At 39.8% G+C, this 24,055-nt stretch overlaps 2 protein-coding genes across 10 annotated transcripts in view; one reads left to right on the top strand and one right to left on the bottom strand.

Moving 5' to 3' along the window:
- CNST (consortin, connexin sorting protein) overlaps positions 1–2,144 on the bottom strand; it is a 107,298-nt gene extending 105,154 nt beyond the window's left edge. For 3 of the 8 annotated variants that reach the window (XM_073338303.2, XM_073338306.2, XM_073338301.2), the window contains exons 1-2: positions 1,969–2,144; positions 916–976 (exon numbers count right to left, since the gene is read on the bottom strand). The gene's annotated coding sequence lies outside the window, so the exon portion shown is untranslated. Of the gene's footprint in view, positions 1–861; positions 977–1,079; positions 1,770–1,968 lie in introns of those variants that run through there. The other 5 variants (XM_073338307.2, XM_073338305.2, XM_073338308.2 and 2 more) reach the window with 3 other exon arrangements.
- Positions 1,794–17,778, top strand: TFB2M (transcription factor B2, mitochondrial). 2 transcript variants are annotated; one of them, XM_073338311.2, is made up of 8 exons: positions 1,794–2,598; positions 4,332–4,420; positions 5,372–5,525; positions 5,960–6,108; positions 8,447–8,536; positions 9,922–9,984; positions 11,486–11,637; positions 17,342–17,778. In XM_073338311.2, the coding sequence occupies exons 1-8, from the start codon at positions 2,256–2,258 to the stop codon at positions 17,364–17,366; spliced, it is 1,065 nt and encodes a 354-aa protein (XP_073194412.1). In that variant the 5' UTR covers positions 1,794–2,255; the 3' UTR covers positions 17,367–17,778. The 2 variants fall into 2 exon arrangements, with proteins under 2 accessions (XP_073194412.1, XP_073194410.1); XM_073338309.2 differs by having other exon boundaries at positions 1,924–2,598; positions 16,674–17,778.
- Positions 17,779–24,055: the final 6,277 nt, after the last annotated feature.

Below are 24,055 nucleotides of genomic sequence, written 5' to 3'. Positions count from 1 at the left end.
TGATCAGTAAATTGTTGGGCTCTCTGTTACTAATTTCTCAATTAAAAACAAAAACCTCATTCAAAAATAGATTGAGAATTTACACAGCACTCAGCTGAACAGATTTTTTCCCCCTAAGATTCAGTGAAGATTAACATGGTACTCAGAAAGAAAAGGAGTACTTGTGGCACCTTAGAGACTAACCAATTTATTTGAGCATGAGCTTTCGTGAGCTACAGCTCACTTCATCTGATGCATCAGCTTATGCTCAAATAAACTGGTTAGTCTCTAAGGTGCCACAAGTACTCCTTTTCTTTTTGCGAATACAGACTAACATGGCTGTTACTCTGAAACATGGTACTCAAATGCAGTTGCAGAATCAGGGTCTAAATCAACTATTTGATTGGAGATGCCAAAGGGTCAAGGAATTCCAAGTGTCAAAAGCACTGGCACAAACCCCAAAATGTCGTATTTTGTTTCCGGGACTTGAAAAATTTACAAAGAGTGACCAACAAGATACTTTCCCTGGCTACGGGGTGGTGGGGAAAAGTTTACGCTATCAGTTTCTCCAGAATGTAAGCTCATTTAAAAAAATACTTGCTAGACTTTACAGTTGTGAAGATACCTTCCAATTATAAAGGACATTTAAACCAATTCAGTCCTGAGTATGCAGATAGCCATCTCCATTGCCTATGTTGCACCTTAGAGCTTTACCACAGCAACAGCAAAAATGACCATTATATGAAGTTTCACAGCTGCTAGTCAAAGCCTGGTGGACAGGGCAATAGTGTAAGTGACAAGTATCATGTCAAGTGCACTCTGATAGGCCCAGAAGCAGAGGCAGGCACTGAACCTATTCACAAGTACGAGAAGCCCATTCACCTATGACTCCAGAGGCTTGGAGGTAGAGTGGGTGACTTCAAATTAATCAAATACCTTCTAAAATAAGCCTTCCTATTTAATCTTCAGCTTCATCTGCTGACCTCCAGCAGAACTCCTAAATTATAAGGAAAGCAATATGTAATTAATATCTTGGTTTATAAGATCACTACAAAAGGTCACTCCCTCCCCCCAGCCCTCTCCTGCTGGTAATAGCTCACCTTAAGTGATCACTCTGGTTACAGTGTGTATGGTAACACCCATTGTTTCATGATCTCTATGTATATAAATCTCCCCACTGTATTTTCCACGGCATGCATCCGATGAAGTGAGCTGTAGCTCACGAAAACTTATGCTCAAATAAATTTGTTAGTCTCTAAGGTGCCACAAGTCCTCCTTTTCTTTTTGCGGATACAGACTAACTCGGCTGCTACTCTGAAACTTGGTTTATAAGGTTGAGCAACCATTGGTGACATTTTCATTACTCACACCGTGCTGCAGTCAGATCATATTAATATGTATGACTGTCTCTTCCATTGCTCTAGAAGTTACATGGCTTCAGACCCATTCAAACACCAAATAAACAAACACATGAAAATCAGACATGAGGTGAATGTCTAGCGCCGACTGTTCACCAGCCTTTGGACTCCCCAGTGCGCCGGGCGCTCCTGCCCAGAGCAGCGCAGCGACCTCGCAGGCTCCCCTCCGACCAGCCACCCGCCGGGGTCCTCCCTCAGAGCAAGACCCAGCCCCCGGCCCGCCGCCCCGCGGGGTGTCTACCCGTCCCCAAGGGCGGCACTGGCAGCGGGCTGCGCGCCGGGAGAGGCGGCCTCTCGGCCCCAGGCTCCTCGCCCTCCCGCGGGCTGATGTGAGAGCCTCCGCCCGGCTCCACGTCGCGCCCCCCGCCCCGCATCGACACCCCCGCCCCCCATGACCCGGCACCGCGCTCTGCCCGCCACAGAGCCGCGGCCAGCCGGGCTCCGAGCCCCGCAGCCGCCACCCCGCTTCCTTCGCCTCTGCCCCTTCCCGGGTGACCCCCGCCCGGGGTCCCGCCCCCGGCTCCGCGCGGGCAGGGGAAGGCGGGTAGGCAGAGGAGCCTCCATCTCCTACCTAGGTGCCCGGCTGCCCCGGCAGGGCTGCGGGCGGCCATGGCCGACGCTGGGTGCGGAGGTCTCTAGCGGGCTCTGCGGCGGACTCCCGGCGACGCAGGGCTGGCACCATAGAGAAGAGGAAACTTGACGGCCCAAAATCATAGAGCGGAGAAGCTAGAGCGCCTGGGACCGTGTACGGCCGCCTGCTGGCGGAAGCGGAAGTGACGTAGCCCGGGCGCTTGCGCCCTGCCCTGTGTTTACTGGCCGGGAAGGTCACCCACGTGGGGGTGCAGCTCGGGCTCGGAGATGTTGGCCGCGTTGCCGTCCCCGGGGCTCAGCGGGCGGCGCTCGGTGCTGGCGGCTCTGGGGGCCGCGGCCGCCGCGCTCAGGCCCTTGCTGTGCGGCCTCCCCGGCTGCCGGGCTCCGCGGCGCGGCCTGGGGCAGGAGTCGCGGCAGCACCCGCACTGCCGGCTCCAGCTGCGGCTCCCGGAGGCGGCCGAGGCGGCGCGGCTGGTCCTGGAGAGGGCGCGGCCCTCCCCCCCGCTGCGCAGGTTCATCGCCTGCCCCGACCTGGCCCGCGCCGTGCGCGCCAGCCTGGAGTGTGGCTCGGCCCATGGCCCCGAGCCCGTCGTCCTGGAGTGCCAGCCGGGTAAGCGCCCCCCGCGGCCCTGCCCGTGTCGCTTCCTGCAGCGCCGAGCACGGACCCGCTGGGCCGCGGCAGACCTCGCCCTCATGCGCCGGGGCTGGGCTCGCGGAGGAGGGAGGTGGGAGACTAAGAGCTGCTTAAAAACCTGTCAGTGTCTGAGTTTAAATCTTTCAAACGTGTCGGCTGGGCCTCGTCAGCTCTGGGGGAGCCACTTCGAGGCAGGGCCCCAGGCTGGCGGGGAAAGCCAATGGGTTATTCTGGGAACGGGGCAACTGCGCCCCAGCTCTTTTATCGTTAGGGCCCTGACCGCATCTGGTGCTGGGTAGGAGCCTCTGTGTTAGCGGGACAGTTGGGCTTGGTGGCTAATGGTCATTGGGGATGGGATGAAGGGAAACCTTGTAAATGTTCACACGGAAATATGAACTTAATATTTTTGGAAAGACCTAAGCAAAACGACGTAAAACATAATGCTGGGGGAAAAAAAGAGTGAAGTGGTGGGTCTTGTCCAGTGTCTTCAGAATTGGTCTGATATTCTGGGGCTAGGTTGGCAATCCGCACAGCCTGAAAAGTTAGTGCATTGAACTTAAATCTGATTGCAGGTCTCTGCAAAACTGACTTTAGGCTTTAGTATTTGAAGAGGGATGGTGTTTATAAAGAAATTATCAGACTTCATTAGGAGTAGTTTTAATGCTAGAAAGTTCTGTTTCAGTAACACGATAAGGTCTTGCATCTTTGCGGGAAGGTTATGATCACAGCTTCAATCTGTACACCTTGATACTGGTTCATATTAAGTGCTGACACTGCAGTGCAATAGTGGGGTGTTGTGTCCTACTGGTTGTTCTTTGCATGTGATATTAAAATTAGGTCCTGCCTGATCTCTGTGTCTGGAGCTCTTATGGAAAAGTGCCTGATGCTGCCCCACTGATGTGAAAGGAAGCTTTACCATTGGCTTTGCTGGCATTACCTTTCCCTGTTCTGCACATTGTCTAAATATTTCAAACAGAACTCAGAACAGAGTGTCTAAAGTGTAGGGCTCATGGCATTACCACATGGGGAGAAACATTGAAAAGCTAGGGATTGCTGTTGCCTCATTAGTTATTTTCCCTCACCAGTTCATTTAATAAAGGAAAAAGTAATTTTGAATATGCATGAACAGTTAAATACAATTAATTTTAATTAAATTATTATTTTGGTATTGTATATTATGTTACCTGTAAGCCTACATTTCAGCATAGAAACATTTTTGACTGAACTACATACACACCTTTTATTTCAAAAACTTCTTATCACAAGTCCAGTAAATGTGGTCTCAGTATATCCACACTGCCTTTTTCTTTACGGTACAACCACACATTTCTCAGTCACTGCACAGGAGACGCTCAGCTGCTAAACAGTAGCAATGCAGATCAAGGCTGAAGGTCCATTTAGACTGTCAGAGCTTGAAGAGAAAATTGTAGAACAACTGTAGAGATCTCCAGAAATTTGAGAGAGCGTGTCTGACTACTGTCTAAAGCTCTTATGCCGCAAAAATTTGCACACATGCTTAATTTTACTCACATGTTGCAGACTTAGGGCATAATTCTTTATCTAATCTCTGTCCCCCTCCACCTCCCTCCTGCTCCCCCTCCAATATTTAGGTAAACTTATTTTTCTCCTTCTTGAAAGGCGTGTGCACTAGTTATGTCCTTTGGGAGTCCATGTTAAAGGATAGAGCTAAACAATGATGATTTTTCCAGGTCCTGGAGTCTTGACCCGGACGCTACTCAATGCAGGTGCCCGAGTGGTAGCTCTGGAGAGTGACAAAGCTTTCCTTCCAGATTTACAGGTATGTTTTTTTCTAAGGGATCTGAAATTTGCAGTGAGGTAGGAAAATGAGAAATTAATTTAAAATCACACATCTGTTTGAATTTTTTTACCTGTTACAAGTAACATCTAAGATAGATACAAGTTAAAGATGGCAGGAAAAAATATTTTTCTTTTTTTAATTTGTTTACTTTGCACATTTGACAGCACTTTGCCTTTCACTGTTTCTCATATATAGCCAGTCAGTTTCTCCTGTTTGTGCAGGATTTCGAGTTGAGGTCTCGTTAAATAGGGACATACTTAGATTTGTGGCTAATAGTCACCTAAATAATCCTGACTGTGTTTTTAAGCAAGATAGTTTTCATGTGGTCTTCAGAAGCTTCTACAAATATTCTTATCTACTTTCAATGATTATTTTACCTGATCAAACTTTTGTCCTGGATCCTGCAGTTGACTCCAGGCATGTAGACTGTTGGGTCCATGATTTTAGTGGGGCTTTGCATGGGCCTGGAGGTCTGCAGATTTGGAGCTTTTTTTGCTGTTTCGGAGAGACTGAGATTTGGGAGCCAAGATTCCTGCTTGTTTCCAGCTCTGCTATTGACTTGGCATAAGCATGAGCAACTCGCTCAACTTCTTCGTGTATATTCATTTTTAGTTGTTATGCTAATCAAATGTTTGTTAAAAATTACCAAAGGTTACACAAGTTTAATAGTGCATTGTAAAGTTCCAGTTGAGCAAATGCTAAATATATAAAAAATACATCTGCCTTGCATCATAAAAGTAGCTGGCCTATATGCAACATTTCAATAGCTAGGTCTGTGAGCAATGTTTGTTATTTTTAACTAGTAGTTACAGAAGCTTTTTATTTTAAAGATAATTCATTGAGTTTTTGTTTTCAGATGGAAAAATGCCTAGGATGTGTCTAAATTATTGGTGTTGAAAACTTAAAATTTAACTTCACCATTGCTTTCAGTCTCTGGAGAACAGCCTACATGGACAATTAGAAGTTGTTTATTGTGACTTCTTCAGATTGGACCCTTTGGGCTGTGGATCTATGAAACCACCTGCTATGTACTCTGAGAAACTTTTTGAAAATTTGGGCATCTTGGCAGTTCCTTGGACAGCAGGTAAATTGAAAATCAACCTAATGTTGTGGGTACGTAATTGAGGCCTCAGAGGCAGTTTGGCAGGTGCTTGAGGGCCTTGCTTAATTTTGTATAAAATGGAGTGGAGTACATCTATCATCTTCTTTAATACAGAGATATGACTCATAGATACTACATGCCCAGTAGTCTGGCATTTTAGTAAGAGGTAAAACAGTGTATGGTGGAATATGTAGTGTCAATTGTTTGCACCTCTTTAATGGAGATTCAGACAGACACAAACTGCATTCAGTGGTGGGTCATACCGTAAGCCATACCTGAGCAACAACAAAATCTGTAAATACATTCAGGTTAAAATAATGCTTGCTCTCATGGTTGTAACTTACACTTTAGTGTTGTTGAGGTTGTGCAGTACATATTTGAAAATTCAAAGATACCTTTGCTCATTTTCAAAACAGATGTTCCTGTAAAAATTATTGGATTCCTTCCCCAAAAAAAGGAAAGAAACACTCTTTGGAAGCTTATCTTTGTCATGTATGAACGCAGTTCCATATACAGATATGGAAGAATAGAACTGAACATGTTTGTTAGTGAAAAAGAGTACAAGGTATGTTTAAGTACAAGAGATTTCACTGATTAATAAAGAGAAGCTGATGCTTCATTGAAAACTGTAGAACATTCTGTGTAGAGGCATTTTGTCCATGTGTTTGCTTAAAAAATGTTCTTCCTTTTTATTAAGGATATTTTTCTAACAAAAGTGGGAGGGACTGTCTCTCTGCTGCTTGCTCCTCCTGAAGGAATGTTTGTCTGTGAAAACACAGTGTGTGTTAAAGGAAGTGAGTGTCACAAATTAGAGTGCTCTTCATGTGAGGGACAGTCAGTAGAAGCCAGATATATTGAAGACATGCTGGTGCCTGATGGAAAACCAACACTTCTATTGTATATTTTTTTAATGCAGTAACAGTAGTTCCCAGACTTTTTTATGCTGTGACTCCCTTTGGGATCACCTCTGTTGATGCAGCCCCCTCCCCTGGTGCTTGGTATTCAGATTGGCTTTTCATAAATGAACACTCCATCTTAACGGTCTACTTTGAAAACTATCATGGGGGTTTACCACCAGACCAAAAGAAAGGGATGGGCAACTGGTAGCCCAGAGGCCACATCCAGCCTGGCATCATTTTATTTGGCCTGCCACCCTGCATGCTGGAAGAGAGGGATCCAGTGAAGCCCCCTCCTGCCAAAGTCTTCGCAATTGCCCAAAGTTCTAGAGGTCACCGGGCAGGAACTGGGGAGCGTGGCCCAACACTGTTTAAGCAGTGATTCTGTATTAAATCAGTATGGCTGCTGCCAGAGTGGCCTGGAGCATTGCTCTGGCTGCATGGTCACATTGCCACTGAAATTTGACCAGCTGCTCCTCCATACAAACAGGTGTGGCCCAGCCAAATGGTGTTGCAACCCCTGGCACACAGGGAGTCTGTTCCTGTACAACAGGGGAGTCCACCAAGAATTCAACTACTGGTGGCACCAGCTCATGCGCTTTGTAAGTACGAGAGAGGAGTCCCTGGCTGAGAGAGACTCAGCATCCTTGACACGGGGGTGACACAAGCATGGGCTGGAACGCCTCCCTGGCAGGGTGGGGAACACCAGAATCTGCCTTCCCTCCAAGAAACATCTGAATTGGCGCCACTGCTCGTGCTCTTCCAGGGAGGATCTGGCTGAAAGTAATATATATTCTTTCAGTGGGGACCACGTTCCACTGGGAGACCTACACCTGTGATTTTCATATCTTTTTTTTTTACAAACAAATCCTACTAAATCTTGATATAAATATCAGGTATATCTTGTAAATATTAGGATTTCTAGATGTACCTATGTAATCCAGTTTATCCCATATGTTTCTAAATACTATAAATACTAAATACTAAATAATTTCTAAATTTGTATTCCCTTTTAAAATAAGGGGTTTAAATACCACTACATTTGCAGTTCAGCAGTGATTTTCTTTAATGATAAAATGATTGGCAAAAAGGGCAGTCCATTTCTTTTAGTGTCACCACTATGGTGTTACTTCCTTACACTAATTTACCACTCTCTTCATGCAATTTCTGTAACCCCTCCCGCAAAAGCGCCCCCCTCACCCTGATATGAGCTGAATGCCTGTCTTGGATAAATACTGTTGGAATCCACTTCCCTAGGTAAGGGTACATCTGGCTCCATTTTTCAGTTGATCATTGTGTCAAATCTATAGTTAAAAATGAAATCACTCCACAATAGATGCACGCACTTCTGTCTTTGCTCAGTTCAGGATTAACTGAAATGTTGGGTTTTTTCCTTTCTGGAAGTTGTTTGACATATAGTATTGAGTTGAATTGCCAGGCTTCTTATGAAGGTGCCTTAGAAAACCTTTTTGGCATTCACACAATCCATCATCTGGAGATATTTTAACAAATTGGCTGCATGATCCTCTTTCTTAGGAATAGTACTAGCTTTAATGTAAAATGAAATCTATGCAATAACAATAACATATCCCAAACTTGGGTAATCCTTTGACTCTTGTAGAGGTAGAGTGAATGGGTGAGTATTTTCTTGTTCTTTCATAAGACTTCTTTCACTCTCCTAGTAAAGAGGTTAATATAGACGTTCTTATGCAGTCTAAGTAGGTAATTTTAAATATTAAAATATTGTATGAAATGAAGTGGTTTTATGGTGGAGTCTGTTTTTCTAATGTGTTCATCTGACAGGGAGGCCTAAAATAATGTGTGATGCATGTTGTGTGAGGTCTAAGGTTGAGCTTAGAGTGGAGCTTAAGTGAGTGGAGCTTGAAATTTTAGACTTAACTTTGAATTTGCTGTCTCTTGAGAACTTAAGTCACATTTATAAGGATTTTGGAGTGAATAGATACAGAAATAATCTTCTTTTTTTTCCCAACTTTGTCTTTCTGTCAGGTATTGACTGCAAAACCTGGTGAACTAAGGAGTTATCAAGCATTAAGTGTGCTATGGCAAACAGCCTGTGAAATTAAGCTTCTGCACATGGTGAGTATTTTGTACTGTCTATGATGATGTCTACTGAGCTAAAAGCTTTTTATAGTAAACAATGAAATTTTCTAAAACGCTACATATTTTTAGTTTTCTGTGTTGAAAATGCTTTTATAAGGGTACCATTATAGTTAATGATCTGTGAACATTTTCTTTAGAACTTCCTGTCTTCAGAATTTGTGACATAAAATGTACTTATTCACTTTGTTACCCCAGATATTTACTTTTTTTTTAAGTCAAATCTGATTGAAATGTAAACAATTATTTTTAGTTTAGATCTAAAACTAGCGTTTTTAAAGTTGGAACATCTTTTCTAAATTAAAAACAAGAAACTCAGCAGTGTTAAACTATGGACAGGTTGCTCTAAAAAGAAACAAAAAAAACCTCCGACACATGCAGCTTTAAAATGGGGTATTTAAATAAATAAGCCTAGTAGCACTTTTTAAAGTCCCTAGGGCACTTTAGTTTTCTTGGCAGAAGCAATTTTGTGTTTCAGGCTTTTAGAGATTGGCTGCATGCTTTTTTCAGTATGTATTGAAAGGTTTGGGTTGGCATTAAGAGAATAGAAATAACGCTCCTGACCCACACTGATTCTTCCTGTCCTGTTCCACTCTCCTCACCCCTAAAAGGCTGGCACCAGCTAACCCATTTGCCTTTGATAGCAGGAAGTCCGTCTGGAAAATGGAATTATTTCTGACCTACCTCACAGGGGCTGTGACCATACAGTCATAAATGTATGGGAGATGCTCAGATACAACAGTGATGGGGGCCAGATAAGTACTTACACAGAACCCATGGGCAGAGAGGTGCATCAGGTGCACAAGAAAGAGTAAGATGAGTGGGCAGGAAGGATCCAGTCCAGGATGAACAAGCAGTAGGCAGCTGTAGACAGAACTATAGCATATATGAATTGGCAGTTGCTGGACATAAAAGGGATTCGTGCTAGGGTTTCTTTTAGAAATTAAGCCAATACAAATGTTCATGTATAATTTTGGCTGTAAAGGACCATATTTCAAAAGGTGGGAAGAACTTGGAAAGCTGGAGGTATTTTCCCGAGAAATAATTCCTTTCTCCACAGTTTTGCAGCTTTTGGCCCAATTCAGGAAGGTTACTTAAATAGGTGTTTAACTTTAAGCACCCAAATAGTTCAACAGAAGTAAATAGGGATACTCACATGCTTAAGGTTAGGTACATGCTTAAGTAACTTCCTGAATCTGGGCCATTGTACTCTTCAGTTCATGTTTTTATTTTCAATATATTCCGCCAATTTTAGATCAAGTTTTAGAAACAATATTAGTGTAATATTTGGCAAAAGACTTAAAAAAAAATTACGAAGGCATGACAAAATATTCTAAACTTTAACTTTTTTTTTTTCCTTCCAGGAACCTTGGTCTTCATTTTTGACTAATTCAAAAACCAGGGGACTTGCAATACCAAAGAGCATGGTAAGACCCACATATATGGTCTCTTTCTTTAGAGATGCTGTCGAACAATTTAGGCCCAAAATTTAGATTTTGGGAGGGTTAATTGCATTACAAATTTTTATAAGAAAATTCATGAATTCACTTTATTTAATTGAGATGTTTTTTATTGAAATACTCCCTTTCATTATAGGAAATTCAGACACAATGTGCTCTGTGCATAAAATGTAGGCAGTGGATTTGTGATTTATAAACAAAAGTGAAACTGAACCCAACTAGTATCTTTTTATTAACCAAGGTGACAGAAATGCAGCAGACAGAATAAATGGGAAAAGAAGAAAATGAGACTTTTTGAAGGGACACTTGGGTTCAGGATCATCTCTTTAAAAAATATATTGTGTTAGCTGCTACTGATAACACTTTAGATTAGTAAAACAGAATTGAAAAAAAATCAAAATCCACTTTTACTTCTAATGTTTTGCGTAATACTTGTACTTCACTGTTCAGTTGCAAATTCATGTTCTCATGCTAGCACAATGATGCAAAAATTATTTGGGCTATAGATATAATAGTTTAAATTGCCAGGGACAATGTTTAAATTGAAACAAAATCCTGAAGTTTAAAAAAAAAATGAAGACATTTGTATCCATTTTTATTGAACTTTGGTGTTAAAACTCATCAGTATATTACATTACCCAATGATTGCTCTTTTTAGCAATAAAACCCATAAAGGACTTTTCTTTTTCTTTTTTTTTTTTTGGTAATACTGAATGTTACTTTGCATGTTTTGATTATATCATATCTGACAGCTTTGTAGACACATCAAATGTCCCCATAATTACAGCATAGGTCATATGAGGTGACACTTTAGCTGATGGCTACACACCAAATGGATTGTTTGATACGTTCAGATCACTTCATAGAGTCAGGGGAATTAGAGATGGAAATGATCTATTGGGTCGTATATCTCTTTCTGCCAGTACAAAACTACCTTTATCTTTAAGGATAAAAATAAGTTATTCATACACTTCTCAGATGGGAGGACAGTCTTAACAAATGTTACACCACAGTATTCCATATTTGTCCAAAAGACAGATAATTAAAATGAGTTAGATTCAGATTTTTTAAGGCCAGACCATTATGATTATTTAATGCAACCTCTTGCATAACAGGCCAAAATAACCTCATCTGAAAATTTCTTCATCAAGCCTATAACTTCTGTTTGAGCTATAGCATATCTTTTAGAAAGATAACCTTTCTTGATTTAGAGACTCAAAGTGATGTAAAATCCACCATCAGTGGTTAATTACCTTCACTGTTTTAAAAAAGAATTGCACATTATGTTTAGTCTGTATTTATCTAGCTTCAGCTGCCAACCATTGGATCTCATGCCTTTTTCTGCTAACTAAAAGAATGGTTTACTTTGAGAAGTCTTTTCCTGTGACTTAAAGAAATACACTATTTGTATCAAGGAAATGCAATCTTAACTATGACCTATTTTCATTAACTCTTTTTGTTGTTGCAGCTGCTGCCAAACAACCACTTATGTTTAGTACGAATGACACCACGGAGGAATTTATTTACAGGTGGCATGACAACCACAAATTCATCTACCTTTATTCTTATGATAAAACAGTGTCTTGCTAAACGCAAGTCTAAACTAATTGATAGACTTAAGTAAGTATATGGAAAAGTTATATTACAATTTTTCACCAGACAAATGACTGAAGGGTTCAGGACAATTTAGTAGTGTTTTGTTCTTAAATGATTATTCTTTACAGTTCAGATACAGGTTTCAGAGTGGTAGCTGTGTTAGTCTGTATCAGCAAAAACAACAAGGAGTCCTTGTGGCACCTTTAAGACTAACAAACTTATTTGGGAATATGCTTTCGTGGGCTAGAACCCTCTTAATCAGATGTATGGAGTGAAAATATAGGAGCAGGTATACATACATGAAAGGATGGGGGTTGCTTTACCAAGTGTGAGGTCAGTCTAACGAGATAAATCAATTAACATCAGGATACCAAGGGATGAAAAATAACTTTTGACGTGGTAAGAGAGTGGCCCATTACAGACAGTTGACAAGAATGTGTGAGTAACGGTAGGTAGAAATTAGTATTGGGGAAATTAGGTTTTGTCATGACCCAACCATTCCCAGTCTAGCCCACGAAAGCTTTTGCCCAAATAAATTTGTTAGTCTCAAAGGTGCCACAAGGACTCCTCATTGTTTTAGTCCAGATACAGTTTAGTGTTCCTTTAATTCTATACAACTACATGCAGAATAAACTTACAGTTGCTCAAAATACTATGTGATTGGAAATGAAGATTTTAGCAACAAATTAAAAATTACTCTGCCATTTGTGGGGCTGAGTAATTGCATACTGTAAATATTTATTTTTTAAATGCAGACATGCTTGCTAGTATTTCTTTTTCTTGCATAAATGTATTCTCAATTGCAGTTTGCAAACATGCATAAGAATATTAAGTTGCATGTCAAAATCAGCATTGCCAACCCACAACTCTGTACCTGGATATTTTTAAACAAATGAAACTATATAATGGAGCTAGTTTAGAAGAGGGGTTCGTGCGTTCGTTCTAAAAGAGATCGACAGATAACGTAATCTGGAAATTTTTAAATTTTATAAACTGTGCTAGCTTCTTGCATGTTAAAAGATTTTCTTCTCTGTCAATTTATTAACAAGTTTCTTTACATGGGTTTGTTTCTGTAAATGCTCATTTAAAATATTAGGGTTTCCCATTATATTTTTGGGTTTGTATATAAATCTGAATTTCAACAAGACATTCAACATAATGCTGCATTAAAATATTTTAGAAAAGTAATTAGCAAAAAATATTGTACTGTGGTGTGCAGGCATGCACTACTGTCTGAATGACAGGCTGGAGCCAACAGCTGGGGTAAAAGTGAGGGGTCCCTGTCCTGCCCTAGGGTTGGGCTATATAAACAGGAAGAGAGAGCTCAGAGAGATGGGAGTGGAAGCCATGCAGACTGCGGTGGGTCATGGGTTCTTTCCTCTCAGGCTCTAGGAGACTTGTCTAATTAGAGTCTGTGTGGGAACAGATGCAGGATTCAGAGGTGAGGGCCTTATGAACTGTTTGTTTTAATTGCTCCTGTCCTGAGCCTTATTAAAAGAGGATATGCTCTTCTGTAATGTGTGCTGGCTTCTCTGTGCCCCTGGCTGTTAAAGTGAAGCTGTTGCGGTCAAGTGAATTAAGCTGGGCACTCCCACAGTGCAACACTGGGCTGTAAGGGGGCACACAGGGGCAGCCCCACCTTTACATGTAGATTAAAAACTGTATTGCTGATAATGGTTAAAGAGAATAATCATTAGGGCTGTCAAGCAATTAAACAAATAATCGCAATTAATCGCACTGTTAAACAATAAGAGAATACCATTTATTTAAATATTTTGGAATGTTTACTACATTTTCAAATATATTGATTTCAATTACAATACAGAATACAAAGTGTACAGTGCTCACTTCATATTTATTTTTATTACAAATATTTGCACTGTAAAAAAACAAAAGAAATAGTATTTTTCAATTCAGCTAATACAAGTACTGTAGTGCAATCTCATTATCATGAAAGGTGAACTTACAAATATAGAATTATGTACAAAAAACCTGCATTCAAAAACAAAACAGTGTAAAATTTTAGAGCCTGCAAGTCCACTCAGTCCTACTTCTTGTTCAGCCAGTCACTCAGACAGACAAGTTTGTTTACATTTGCAGGAGATAACGCTGCCCGCTTCTTATTTACAATGTCACCTGAAAGCAAGAACAGGCATTCGCATGGCACTGTTGTAGCCGGCGTCGCAAGATATTTACGTGCCAGATGCGCTAAAGATTCGTATGTTCCTTGCTTCAGCCACCATTCCAGGGGACATGCGTCTAGGCTCATGACAGTTCTGCTCTATAACAATCCAAAGCAGTGCAGAACGATGCATGTTCATTTTCATTATCTGAGTCAGATGCCACCAGCAGGAGGTTGATTTTTCTCTTTTGGTGATTGGGTTCTGTAGTTTCTGCATCGGAGTGTTGCTCTTTTAAGACTTCTGAAAGCATGTTGCACACCTCGTCCCTCTCAGATTTTGGAAGGGACTTCAGATTCTTAAACCTTAGGTTGAGTGCTGTAGCTATCTTTAGAAATCTCACATTGGTTCCTTCTTTGTGTTTTGTCAAATCTGCAGCAAAAGTGTTCTTAAAATGAACATTTGCTGAGTCATCATCCGAGACTACTATAACATGAAATATATGGCAGATTGTGGGTAAAACACAGAGCAGGAGACATACAATTCTCCCCCAAGGAGTTCAGTCACAAATTTAATTAATGCATTTTTTTTTTTAATGAGTGTCATCAGCAGGGAAGCGTGTCCTCTGGAACAGTGGCCAAAGCATAAAGGGGCATATAAATATTTAGCATATCTGGCATGTAAATACCTTGCAATGCCGTGCAAATACCTGTTCTCACTTTCTGGTGACGTCGTAAATAAGAAGAGGGCAGAATTGTCTCCTGTAAATGTAAACAAACTTGTTTGTCTTAGTAATTGGCTGAACAAGAAGTAGGATTGAGTGGACTTGTAGGCTCTGAAGTTCTGCTTTTTGTTTTTGTGGGCAGTTATGTAACAAAAATCTACATTTGTAAGTTGCACAAAGACATTGCATTACAGTACTTGTTTGAAGTGAATTGAAAAATACTATTGCTTTTATCATTTTTACAGTGCAAATATTTATCATAAATAATGTACACTTTGATTTCAATTACAACACAGAATACAGTATGTATGAAAATGTAGAAAAACATTCAAAATATTTAATAAATTTCAATTGGTATTCTAGTGTTTACAGTGCGATTAAAACTGCGATTAATCACAATCAACAGCCCTAGTAATCATTAAATGGTATAGTGTCCTAATGGGAAAATATGTCAAGTTACATTATGCAGAGTGCTGTAGAGATGCCAATTCTAATAGCGTTTCTGTTAGTGGGAACCTCGCGTAAACTGAAGCACAGAAAGCTAAAAAACCCAGAACAATCAAACTCCCAGTGCAAACTAGAGAAGTTAGACTGTTGAGTTACGACAAGCAAAATAACCACCAGTTTTAAGCAGATCACACAGCAACAACTGTATTAGAGTTGCTCAACCTTATAACTCTTTTTGGGTGAAATTTAGTTCATATGTTCTCACTCAGGGAATAAACTTTTTGTTTCACCAAAAATGTTTCATCAAACATGGCTGTTTATAAAGCACAGGCAGAATAGAATAAGATGTTTTTCTGAACAAAATTTGGTAGCTTTTGTTGTTGTTGTAACAACTGTAAGCCCTAGTAGGAGGCGATGGAAACTTGAAGTTTGGTAAGGACATAGTCCCTAGGTCATAGATATGCCTTTCAATGTTTAGGTGAAAATTGATTTTGATCTGAGTAAGTTATGATTTTTAAAAAAGTAATTCACGTGTGTACACTGTTTTTAAAAGATCTGCCAGCATTACATTGGCATGTCACACGCATGTGTGGTTTAGCTGAGAGGAAACTTCCTTTGAATAGCTGCTCTTGCTATTTCATTTGATTTATGTATATGTGCAGCATAAAGCTGAGTAGAAATTGAGTTTAATATGTACAAAATACCAAAATCTAAAGTAGATTAAATAAGACTGTTGAAAATAGATTGCAGAGTGCAGTGGGTCAGACTGGATGCCCTAAAGTGGTTTTCTACTATCTAATTTATAAATTAAGCTTTTAAATTATTTCCGTCAGTTTTGCCTACCAATATTTTTTAGCCCCTCACTCCAAGACATTCAGGCTTCCTTATCCACTGTTACTCCATTTACTCCCTGTGGTGTGGTTATTAGTGTTCTCTTTCCATTCATGGGAAATGAATGCTCCCTGAGAAGAACCAGCCTCTGGTTAACTATTCCAATAAACAAACTGTTTTTTCTTTCATGTGTTGCCGGTGGTTTGTAGTCAATCTTCCGGTGGGTGGATAATCCCCCTGGCAATATGCTAATGACGTTTTATAACTCAGTCAGGAAGACTGGTATAAAGGGGTATCACAGGTTCCTTCCTTGTAGACTGTCAAATTGACAGGGTGCTTACTTTCCACTAGTTGCTTATGCCAGAATCTGTAGCTGACCTTGTGTCTCTTAATTTGCAGCTGCTGTGTATTAATAAACATACTTTTTCCTTGCCTTGAAAATAAATGCAGTCAAGATATCTGTAGGAACTGTACAGTTCCTAAATTTGATAGCAGTGACATAATATGAGTGGGAGAGATAGTGGGTACAGTAAAACAGACCACCTCATATAATGGGGGAAAAGGGATTATTAAAAAAGGAAAAGGGTAATTAAACCCTTCAGACTGTCTCACCCTCATAACAAACATGGCTTTCATTGTCCCCAGGCATTGGAATCTAAACCCATTCATGCCCTAGGTTCTCTGTTATTTCAGTTGTACAATGAATGGAGGGGAAAATGCACCATCTGAGAAGTTTGTGATTAAACTCATGAATCTAATGGACAGAGGCCCCTATTGTCAGCATTCATAGAGAATAATTGGTGTCACCCGAGGGAATTCTTGACAGCCTGAAGTTGAGAGAATTAATTGTGCCCAGTGTTGCACCTTACTACTGTTTTCTTTGTAACTGAAAGAAATGCTAAAACATGACTTTTTTTTTGTAATGTCTTGTGTTTCAGCTCATGGAGTCCAGACAGTGGGAGTAAACTGTTAAGGGAGCTAGAAATACCGGAAAACATTGTAACAGGCAATTTGTACCCAGAAGAGTACAGACGCCTTTTTGAAGCTATGGAACGCTCTAAAGAATTTAGTCAAAGCTGGCTCTATGATGAAGTCTTCGAAAATACCAGGAACATAAATTTCTAAATCTAAACCTGCTGGTTTTGAAACAAATTATTTGTTTCAGTGACTATATTGTGATGCAAATAATAAGAAATGGGCTCAAAATCTTAGAATTCCATCAGTAAAGATTGTGTTGTCACCTGCACAAATCAGAAGATAAAGTCGCTTGAGGTGCAACAGCCTGTCTATATGGGCAAAAAACTGTTTAAACCATGTATAGGCATGGCAGTTAACAGGTTGTTCTGTGTGCATGGGATTGAAGTCAAACTTTGCATCTTCTCCAGCAGCATAATGGCAACTGTTGTTGCTCTTGGAAATATGGCATAAAAGGAACTGCCTTTTTGCTACTCTGCTGTATATTTGTTATATTTTAAAGAGTATGAGACCAAATACTTGTGCAATTTGGATTTGCGTGTCAGAATACTTAATTATGATTAACTTTTTCACAGTGCCCCAAAATGTTTAGACCCTTTATAAATATAAGACCTATTTTCCTTCTCCCTAGCCTAAGGAACACAGTCCAAAATTGACATGATACAATAATAGTTATGAACAAAGGGATGAGGAAAAATGGGAGAGCGGAAAACAGTAGACTAATATGGCTACTCAGGTTAGTTATGTGTTTCTTGTTTTAACATATGCTCTGCATTATATCTGTCTACTAGAGCTGGTGTGCTGGGGAGAGAGGAATATTTATAGTAGTTTTGAAAAATTGAAATTTCAAAATTCAGAAGATGTTGATCAGTCTCTTCTACATACCCTGCCACCCATCCACATGCATATAGTCTTTGCTATCTTGTTTGAATCTAAAATTTTTCCACCAGACCTTTGAACGTTGTATGAACCATGAAAATTGTCTCCTCCCCACAACCTATGCCCTTTATATATTTGTTACAATGTGTGTATATTATATGTATATAAATACAACCCACTAAAATTGTATTCCTAGCCAGAGTACTTGTTTACACAACCTCGCCTCAGCCACTATATTCCCTCATTAATCAACTCTTTCCTGTTTCCCCTGTACATTTGGTGTTGGGGCTAGGAAGTGTCAAGAAATGTTCCTGTAGGGGTGTCCAGGTACAAGACAACAGTATATCTGTTAAGTATAGGCTTGGATAGCTCAGATACTGGGAAGTTGTGCTGCTTCAGTCTCTGCTAATAGAGAAGTGTGTCTTGATTCTCCAGGAGGGATGGTGGGAAGCACTGGCTGGGCCATTATCCCTGCCCTACTACTGCAGTCCCTTCTACTGGAGACTGTCTGTGGACAATCTTTTGCAATTCTTAAGTGCTGAAACTGCCAGAAGGACTGTTTCATGTAATCTCCATTCCACCCTACAGAATTAACTATGTCCCGGAGTAATTCTTGCATATTGAGATTATATTCCCATTCACACGTTTCCTGACTCTTGGATATTATAAGCATCTGTATTTACAGGGGGATCACCATTGCCGAGTTAGCATATAACAGGAGCAATTTAATTTCTGCTGTAGCAGTAATAGGTGATAACTGAATGTTCTTGCTGACGCAGCCAGCCAGCAAGAGATAATATTGTAACTCCTCCTGTGCGTTTTTTCTCTGGCATCAAATGCCGGGTTCTTGTTGCAGCAAGATACCTGCACTAAATCAAGATGCTACAGAATAGAAGGGAGATGGTCATTATAAAGTAACTGACTTACCTGCGTTACTGATAATGCTAGAATATGTGAGCATTGAATTTGAAAAAATAATTTACTGTCACTCTAAATGCCATTTGTTTACAAAACAATAAGGCAATGCACACACTCCAGGAGTCAGTACATGGTATAGTGGTTGGAGCAGGGGATTGGGAATTAGGAGATTTGAGTTCTGTTCATGGCTCTGCCACTAACTCTGACCTTGGGCACGTCTTTGTCCCCTTTTGTAAAATGGGGAGAATGATGCCTGCCTTTGTAAATTGAGATCCCAAAAGGTGCAATAAGTGTAAAATACTGGCTTTATATCAGTCAACTTGGACATCAAAACTAAAGTGTCTATAGCTTCACTTCTTTAATCTCATGCGCTAGCCCACTGTTGCAATGATCTGTTTGCAACTCACATGAGGTCACAGTGCCACTCAGTTTTTGCCTGGCCACTTCTCAAACCTACATGGTGCTGTGACCTCATATGCCAAGTCACGGTGCCCACAGTGGAAAGCCAGGCCAAGCCCTGGGGAACAGAAGCTGCTGCTGCAGGGTGAAAGCAAGGCGGGCTCATTTTCCACCACCTTCACCCCCAGGCCTCCTCTCAAGACCTGGCCTGCAACTCACATACAACCTTCCCACAACATTGTTCGTGAGACACTGCCTTAAGGCATCTATTGATGACTGCCATAGAGCAATGGTATAATGATTATATTGGTCTGTTTAACATCAATATTAGAGTAAATGCAACAAGTAAGTGTTCTTTTCTAACGTTTGTTTTTTACCCAGAGTACATGTGGAAGGATTGTATATTTATAAAGAAGTCCTTGTTCCATACCACTGTAGTGTCCTTCCAGCACTCTTAAAGGCAGCACAGTAGTTGGTGCTTTTGTATATATTCTGGCATACGTGGGCCTTACTAGCAGCTGTTCCACAACATGATACTCGAGAATACAGTTGGTGATGATGTAATTGAGTTAACAAGGACAGAAACAGGAGATGCATCCAACAGAAAGCTGATTGTAATTGTGTGGCAAAGATGAGAGAGGGCTGTAGTCATGGGACAGTCATATCCCAAATCTTCAGTTTGCAAAAGTTACTTAATCCAAACAGCAACTAAAAATGATCGGTCATCTCTTGCGTATGCCCTTTAAGATGTAATGAGATGATTGATAGGCATTCTATTGGCAAGTCCAACAATATTTCTACTCAAAGGGCTTGAACTATAACATTGTCTTGCAAAACAAGTCTTCTTTTGGGATGAAAGTTGAATGCTGACCCAGTTACCTAGTTCTGATTCTTTGCCATGGAGGAGAACCAGTTTCATGTGGAAGTCTGTCTTTGTTCCTGACCAGACTGAGTTCAGCATGCTCAGTTATTGGGGAGAAAATGTATCTGGATTTTCAGTAGTGTCCTCTGCAGATGACTTAAGGAGCAATATCGATGGGGCTTCGAAAGAAGACCCATGTACTTAGATAGTTGTGCTGTGGGAGAAGTAAAGTAGATCAAAATGGGGGTTATTTCATGGGGGTCATTTCAAAATTTCAGGGGATGCACAGAACTGCTCTGAGCAGTGGGACGGGGTGGGAAGAGGAATTGTGAATGAGAATGCTTTGCATCTCTTGTATATCACTGTGGGGTTTATTCTGAAAAAAAATCAAAATTTCGGAAAATATGAAATGTACCTCTATATTATATCGATTGTTTTTTCTAGTTTGTTTCAAATAATTCTAACCATAATTCTCAGAATTTCACATGCCTAAATTGTTTGAAAAGATTCGGTGTCAAGCTGTTCTATTCTTCATATGGTTCAGGGCTTTGCTCTAATAGCAGGGAATCATGTTACATGAAAGAGTAGAACCTATTATCTTAACAAAATGATCTTGTACTTTAGTGCCACGATAGCCATACACATCACAAAGGATCATGGCAGGATAAGGTAAAGAGAAGATGTATCTATCTAGACGCTGATGTGTCAAGAAGCACATAAAGGGAGGGAAAAGTTTGAAATCGCACTTTGATTTGTGGAGGAGATTCCTAATGAAGGTCTGTACAAACTGATGCCATAAGCTTAAATATCTCTTTGATCACTGGTCCACAACCAATGCTTAAAACATTTCTGCTTGTTCTGCCAAAGTGTTCCTTGACCTTAAAGTAACATAATTCATTATAGTTATGGCATTAACTTGCTTTAACTGTTAAAATGTCTTAAAGAAAGGTAATCCCACTGCTGCTGTTCTCTCTTCCAATAAAATGTGAGAAGTCATTTGAGGCCTAGTCATAAACAGCAGCTCAAGTTGAACCCAGAGAAAGGAACTAAATTCCAATGTGAAATAAATTGAAGAAAAATATCAATACTTCATTATTCAGACATTTCTCCTCTTAATTTTGTTGAGCCATGGTAAATGCTTTGGATTGAAACATTTTTGAACTATTGAGAGGTTTAAAGTTATTGGAAAAATTATTCTAGCTGATTCCCGTGCTTTAATATGTTGCCTCCTCACTCCCAAAATTCTGATGTGATTTTTAGCAATCAGTATCTCAAACTACAACAGCTAGTTTAATGCCATTTGAAAGCTGGAATCCGAGTTTTTTTAGATGGTAAAGCCTTGGATTCCAGTTGCACTATTTGTGATATTAGCTACTTTGATATGTCTGAATTAGAACATGGGAGCAATATAGTAATTGGAAGGGCATGTACCTGGGCTAGAAACAAATGCTAGCCCTGGTAGCTTTGGAAATATGACGATAAGCCTTTTGCTAGTTGCTTAGAACAGAAAGGCTATTGAGATGCTGGTTCAGGACTGCATACAGATTCATATCCAGTATACAATGACTTTTTGTGCTATGGATTAGATAGTATAACTTTTTTAATTCTTGGAGGACATATTTGGGAATTTTAGAGGATAAAAAATAGCTTCTTCTTGGAAGTGTAGTGCACTATATACTTCAATTCAGTTTCTTCTTGTAATTTTTCTTAGAGGAAAGTAGAGATGTTGCAAGGGAGAGGAGCATCAAATTATGTAATTCAAAAGTATAAATTGGCAAAGTTAGATGGACCATCTTTTTACCTCACAATGAAAAAAGAACACTTAATTTTATAACTGCAAAATATATTTTCATTCTTAAATCTTATAAGCATGTAAACTTAAAATAATCAATTTTGGTACACACGTGTTGGTTTTACTTATGATTACGCATTCATATAGTGCCTTAAATTTGCACTGAGACATGTTCCCATCTCTAAAGATGATTCTCTCTGGATTACAGCTACATACTACTACACTGTCAGTAGTTTTAATGCTTTTAGCAATTCTAGCTGTAAGATGCATCTAAAGGTGACCTGAAAAGGAGAAAGAAAAGGGGTTAAGCCTTTATTTACTGCCTTATTATGTATAAAAGAGGCCTGAAAATGGGATGTTGGAAGTTTTTTGTTTTCTGAAAAGTGTCTGACTTCTTAAAGCTTTAATCCCCATGCCCCATCATGCATCCATGTATAATCAAGCCTACAATCACTTTCAGTTTTCAGATTTTATAAAAGCAAAGCTAGAAATTACATAAAGCAAAAACAGAACTACTGTACATAGATTGGTGTCATTTCATATCAAGAGAATAAGTCACCAAAATACTACAGAGAAAGATAATTCAGCAGAGCCTATAGAAAATCAGATAGCATAGTAAACTCAAAACATTCCTTTGGCCAGGATATTTCCATTGACTTCAGTTGCAATTCTATGTTTCAAGGTTTTAGCAGCAGTCCTCTAAGAGCAGCATAATGAATTCCCCTGTTTCTGCCAGTTGCACTGAATACATCTCAAGTTCACACCAGATCCACGGATTATCATACTAAAATATTTAAAATTGTGGGATGTCTCCTTTGCATTTTACATATTTTCTTCTTACAGCACTTAATTTATATGGTATTGTCATATAAAACTGCACGATTTTAAAATTACCTGGGATACTAATTAAGTTGGAAGCTCCTTGAAGCAGAGTCTTATCTTTTATATGTTGGAACAGCATCTGGACCTCGGGGTGCTACTGTGTGATACAAATAATAAAAGATTGATGTGGCAGTTTAAATTCCACAGAATAACATGAATGAATGTAAATAAATCTTTTGAAGAATGTCTATTTTGAATTCACTGATACGTTATCATGTGTATAGTTTCATGCAGGTTCAGCCTTATTAGTTAAATAATCACTACTATGTTTCATATATTGTTTATTTGGAGCACTGTTTAGGCAGACAGACTTGCTATACCAAATCAGAGCAGCAATCCATCGTGTTTTGTATCTTGCCTGTCGTTCATGGTGGTGAAAATCTCTCTCATGCCCCTAACCTCTTTTATAATAACCTACATCTCAGGGAAAACTTCTTGAATTGCTGTGGTGATGTGCTCCTATCTTCAGTTATGAGTTTGGAATACTTATATCCTGGTATATGTAACTTGGTGTTATTGGTCATAAAATTACTTAGCCACACTAGCTAAGGGCATACCTGCTTTCTTGTGAATTCGTACAGGCTATAAAATGTATGAAGAAGTATTTCACTTTTTTGTAGCCATTAATTTCAGTGGTACAGGATTAATCTATTTTTAATCTATGCATCTTGTAATTTTTCATTTTCTGGTGTGTGTGTGTATACACATATGACTTGAGTTCCTGTATTTTTTTTATTATGAAATGTTTACACATAATAGATGATTTTTAGCTGTGCTTCCTCTAAATCGAAAGGGCTTTACAGAACTTAATTAACATAATATCACTATGGGCAGAGTAGTTTTCCCGTGTCAGAAAATGGAGAAAATAAAAACAGTTGTTAAGACTTAGTTCCTTAAATTTTAATCCCTTTGAGGATCTGGGCCTAAATGGCTTCCTCAAGGATGGAGAGCAAGTCAGTGGCAGATCAGGAATTAAGTCTCAGAAGTGATCAGCTGACATCTTGTGCTTATTCAGCAACCCATCTGCCTGTGTTGCTTACCTATAATTGCTCAAGGTAAACATGCCATTCCATGCTTTCCACTCAACTGGTGAAAAAACAGTTGTTTGCCAGTACACCTGAAATACCATGTCCAACTGAAACTAGAGGTAGCTTAGGTAAGAACAACAGAATTTGAAACAGCACCAATCCCCATACTATTGTAGAATATACCATGGGAGGTATGTTTCAATAGAAGTAGTCAGCACCTGTATTTTACAAGCCCTTTGAAAGTCCGTAATCAAGCTAGAGTGTTAAGTTCAGTACTGACTAGCAGTACCCCCTTTTGAATCACCCATACCACTTCCTTCTGCTAGACCCTGTAATGGTCTGACTAGATGTTAGAGCTACAGGCTAAGTTGGTGGCCTCCCATAAATGTAAAAATGTGGTACAAACAAGTAAAGTTTCCACTTGTTGGATGGAGTCTACACATGTAAAAAGTTTGGCTTTATTCTTGATACATTGCAACAATACAAATCTCAGCCTAAATTGGCTATTCCTAAGGGTGTCCCTAGAATTGCCATTGTCTCAGTCTCTTGTTCATGAGTCACAACCCTCAGCATGGTTGCAAACAG

This window comes from Lepidochelys kempii, chromosome 3, assembly GCF_965140285.1.
Source record: "Lepidochelys kempii isolate rLepKem1 chromosome 3, rLepKem1.hap1, whole genome shotgun sequence".
In the NCBI taxonomy this organism is placed as follows: Eukaryota; Metazoa; Chordata; order Testudines; family Cheloniidae; genus Lepidochelys; species Lepidochelys kempii.
This window is presented reverse-complemented; position numbering and strand designations above follow the sequence as displayed.

Excerpts from the sequence above, each read along its gene's own strand:
- TFB2M (XM_073338309.2), top strand. The coding sequence starts at position 2,256 with ATGTTGGCCGCGTTGCCGTCCCCGGGGCTCAGCGGGCGGCGCTCGGTG. Across the intron at positions 2,599-4,331 it reads CGTCCTGGAGTGCCAGCCGG|GTCCTGGAGTCTTGACCCGG; the intron begins GTAAGCGCCCCC and ends TGATTTTTCCAG. Across the intron at positions 11,638-16,673 it reads AAACTAATTGATAGACTTAA|CTCATGGAGTCCAGACAGTG; the intron begins GTAAGTATATGG and ends CTTGTGTTTCAG.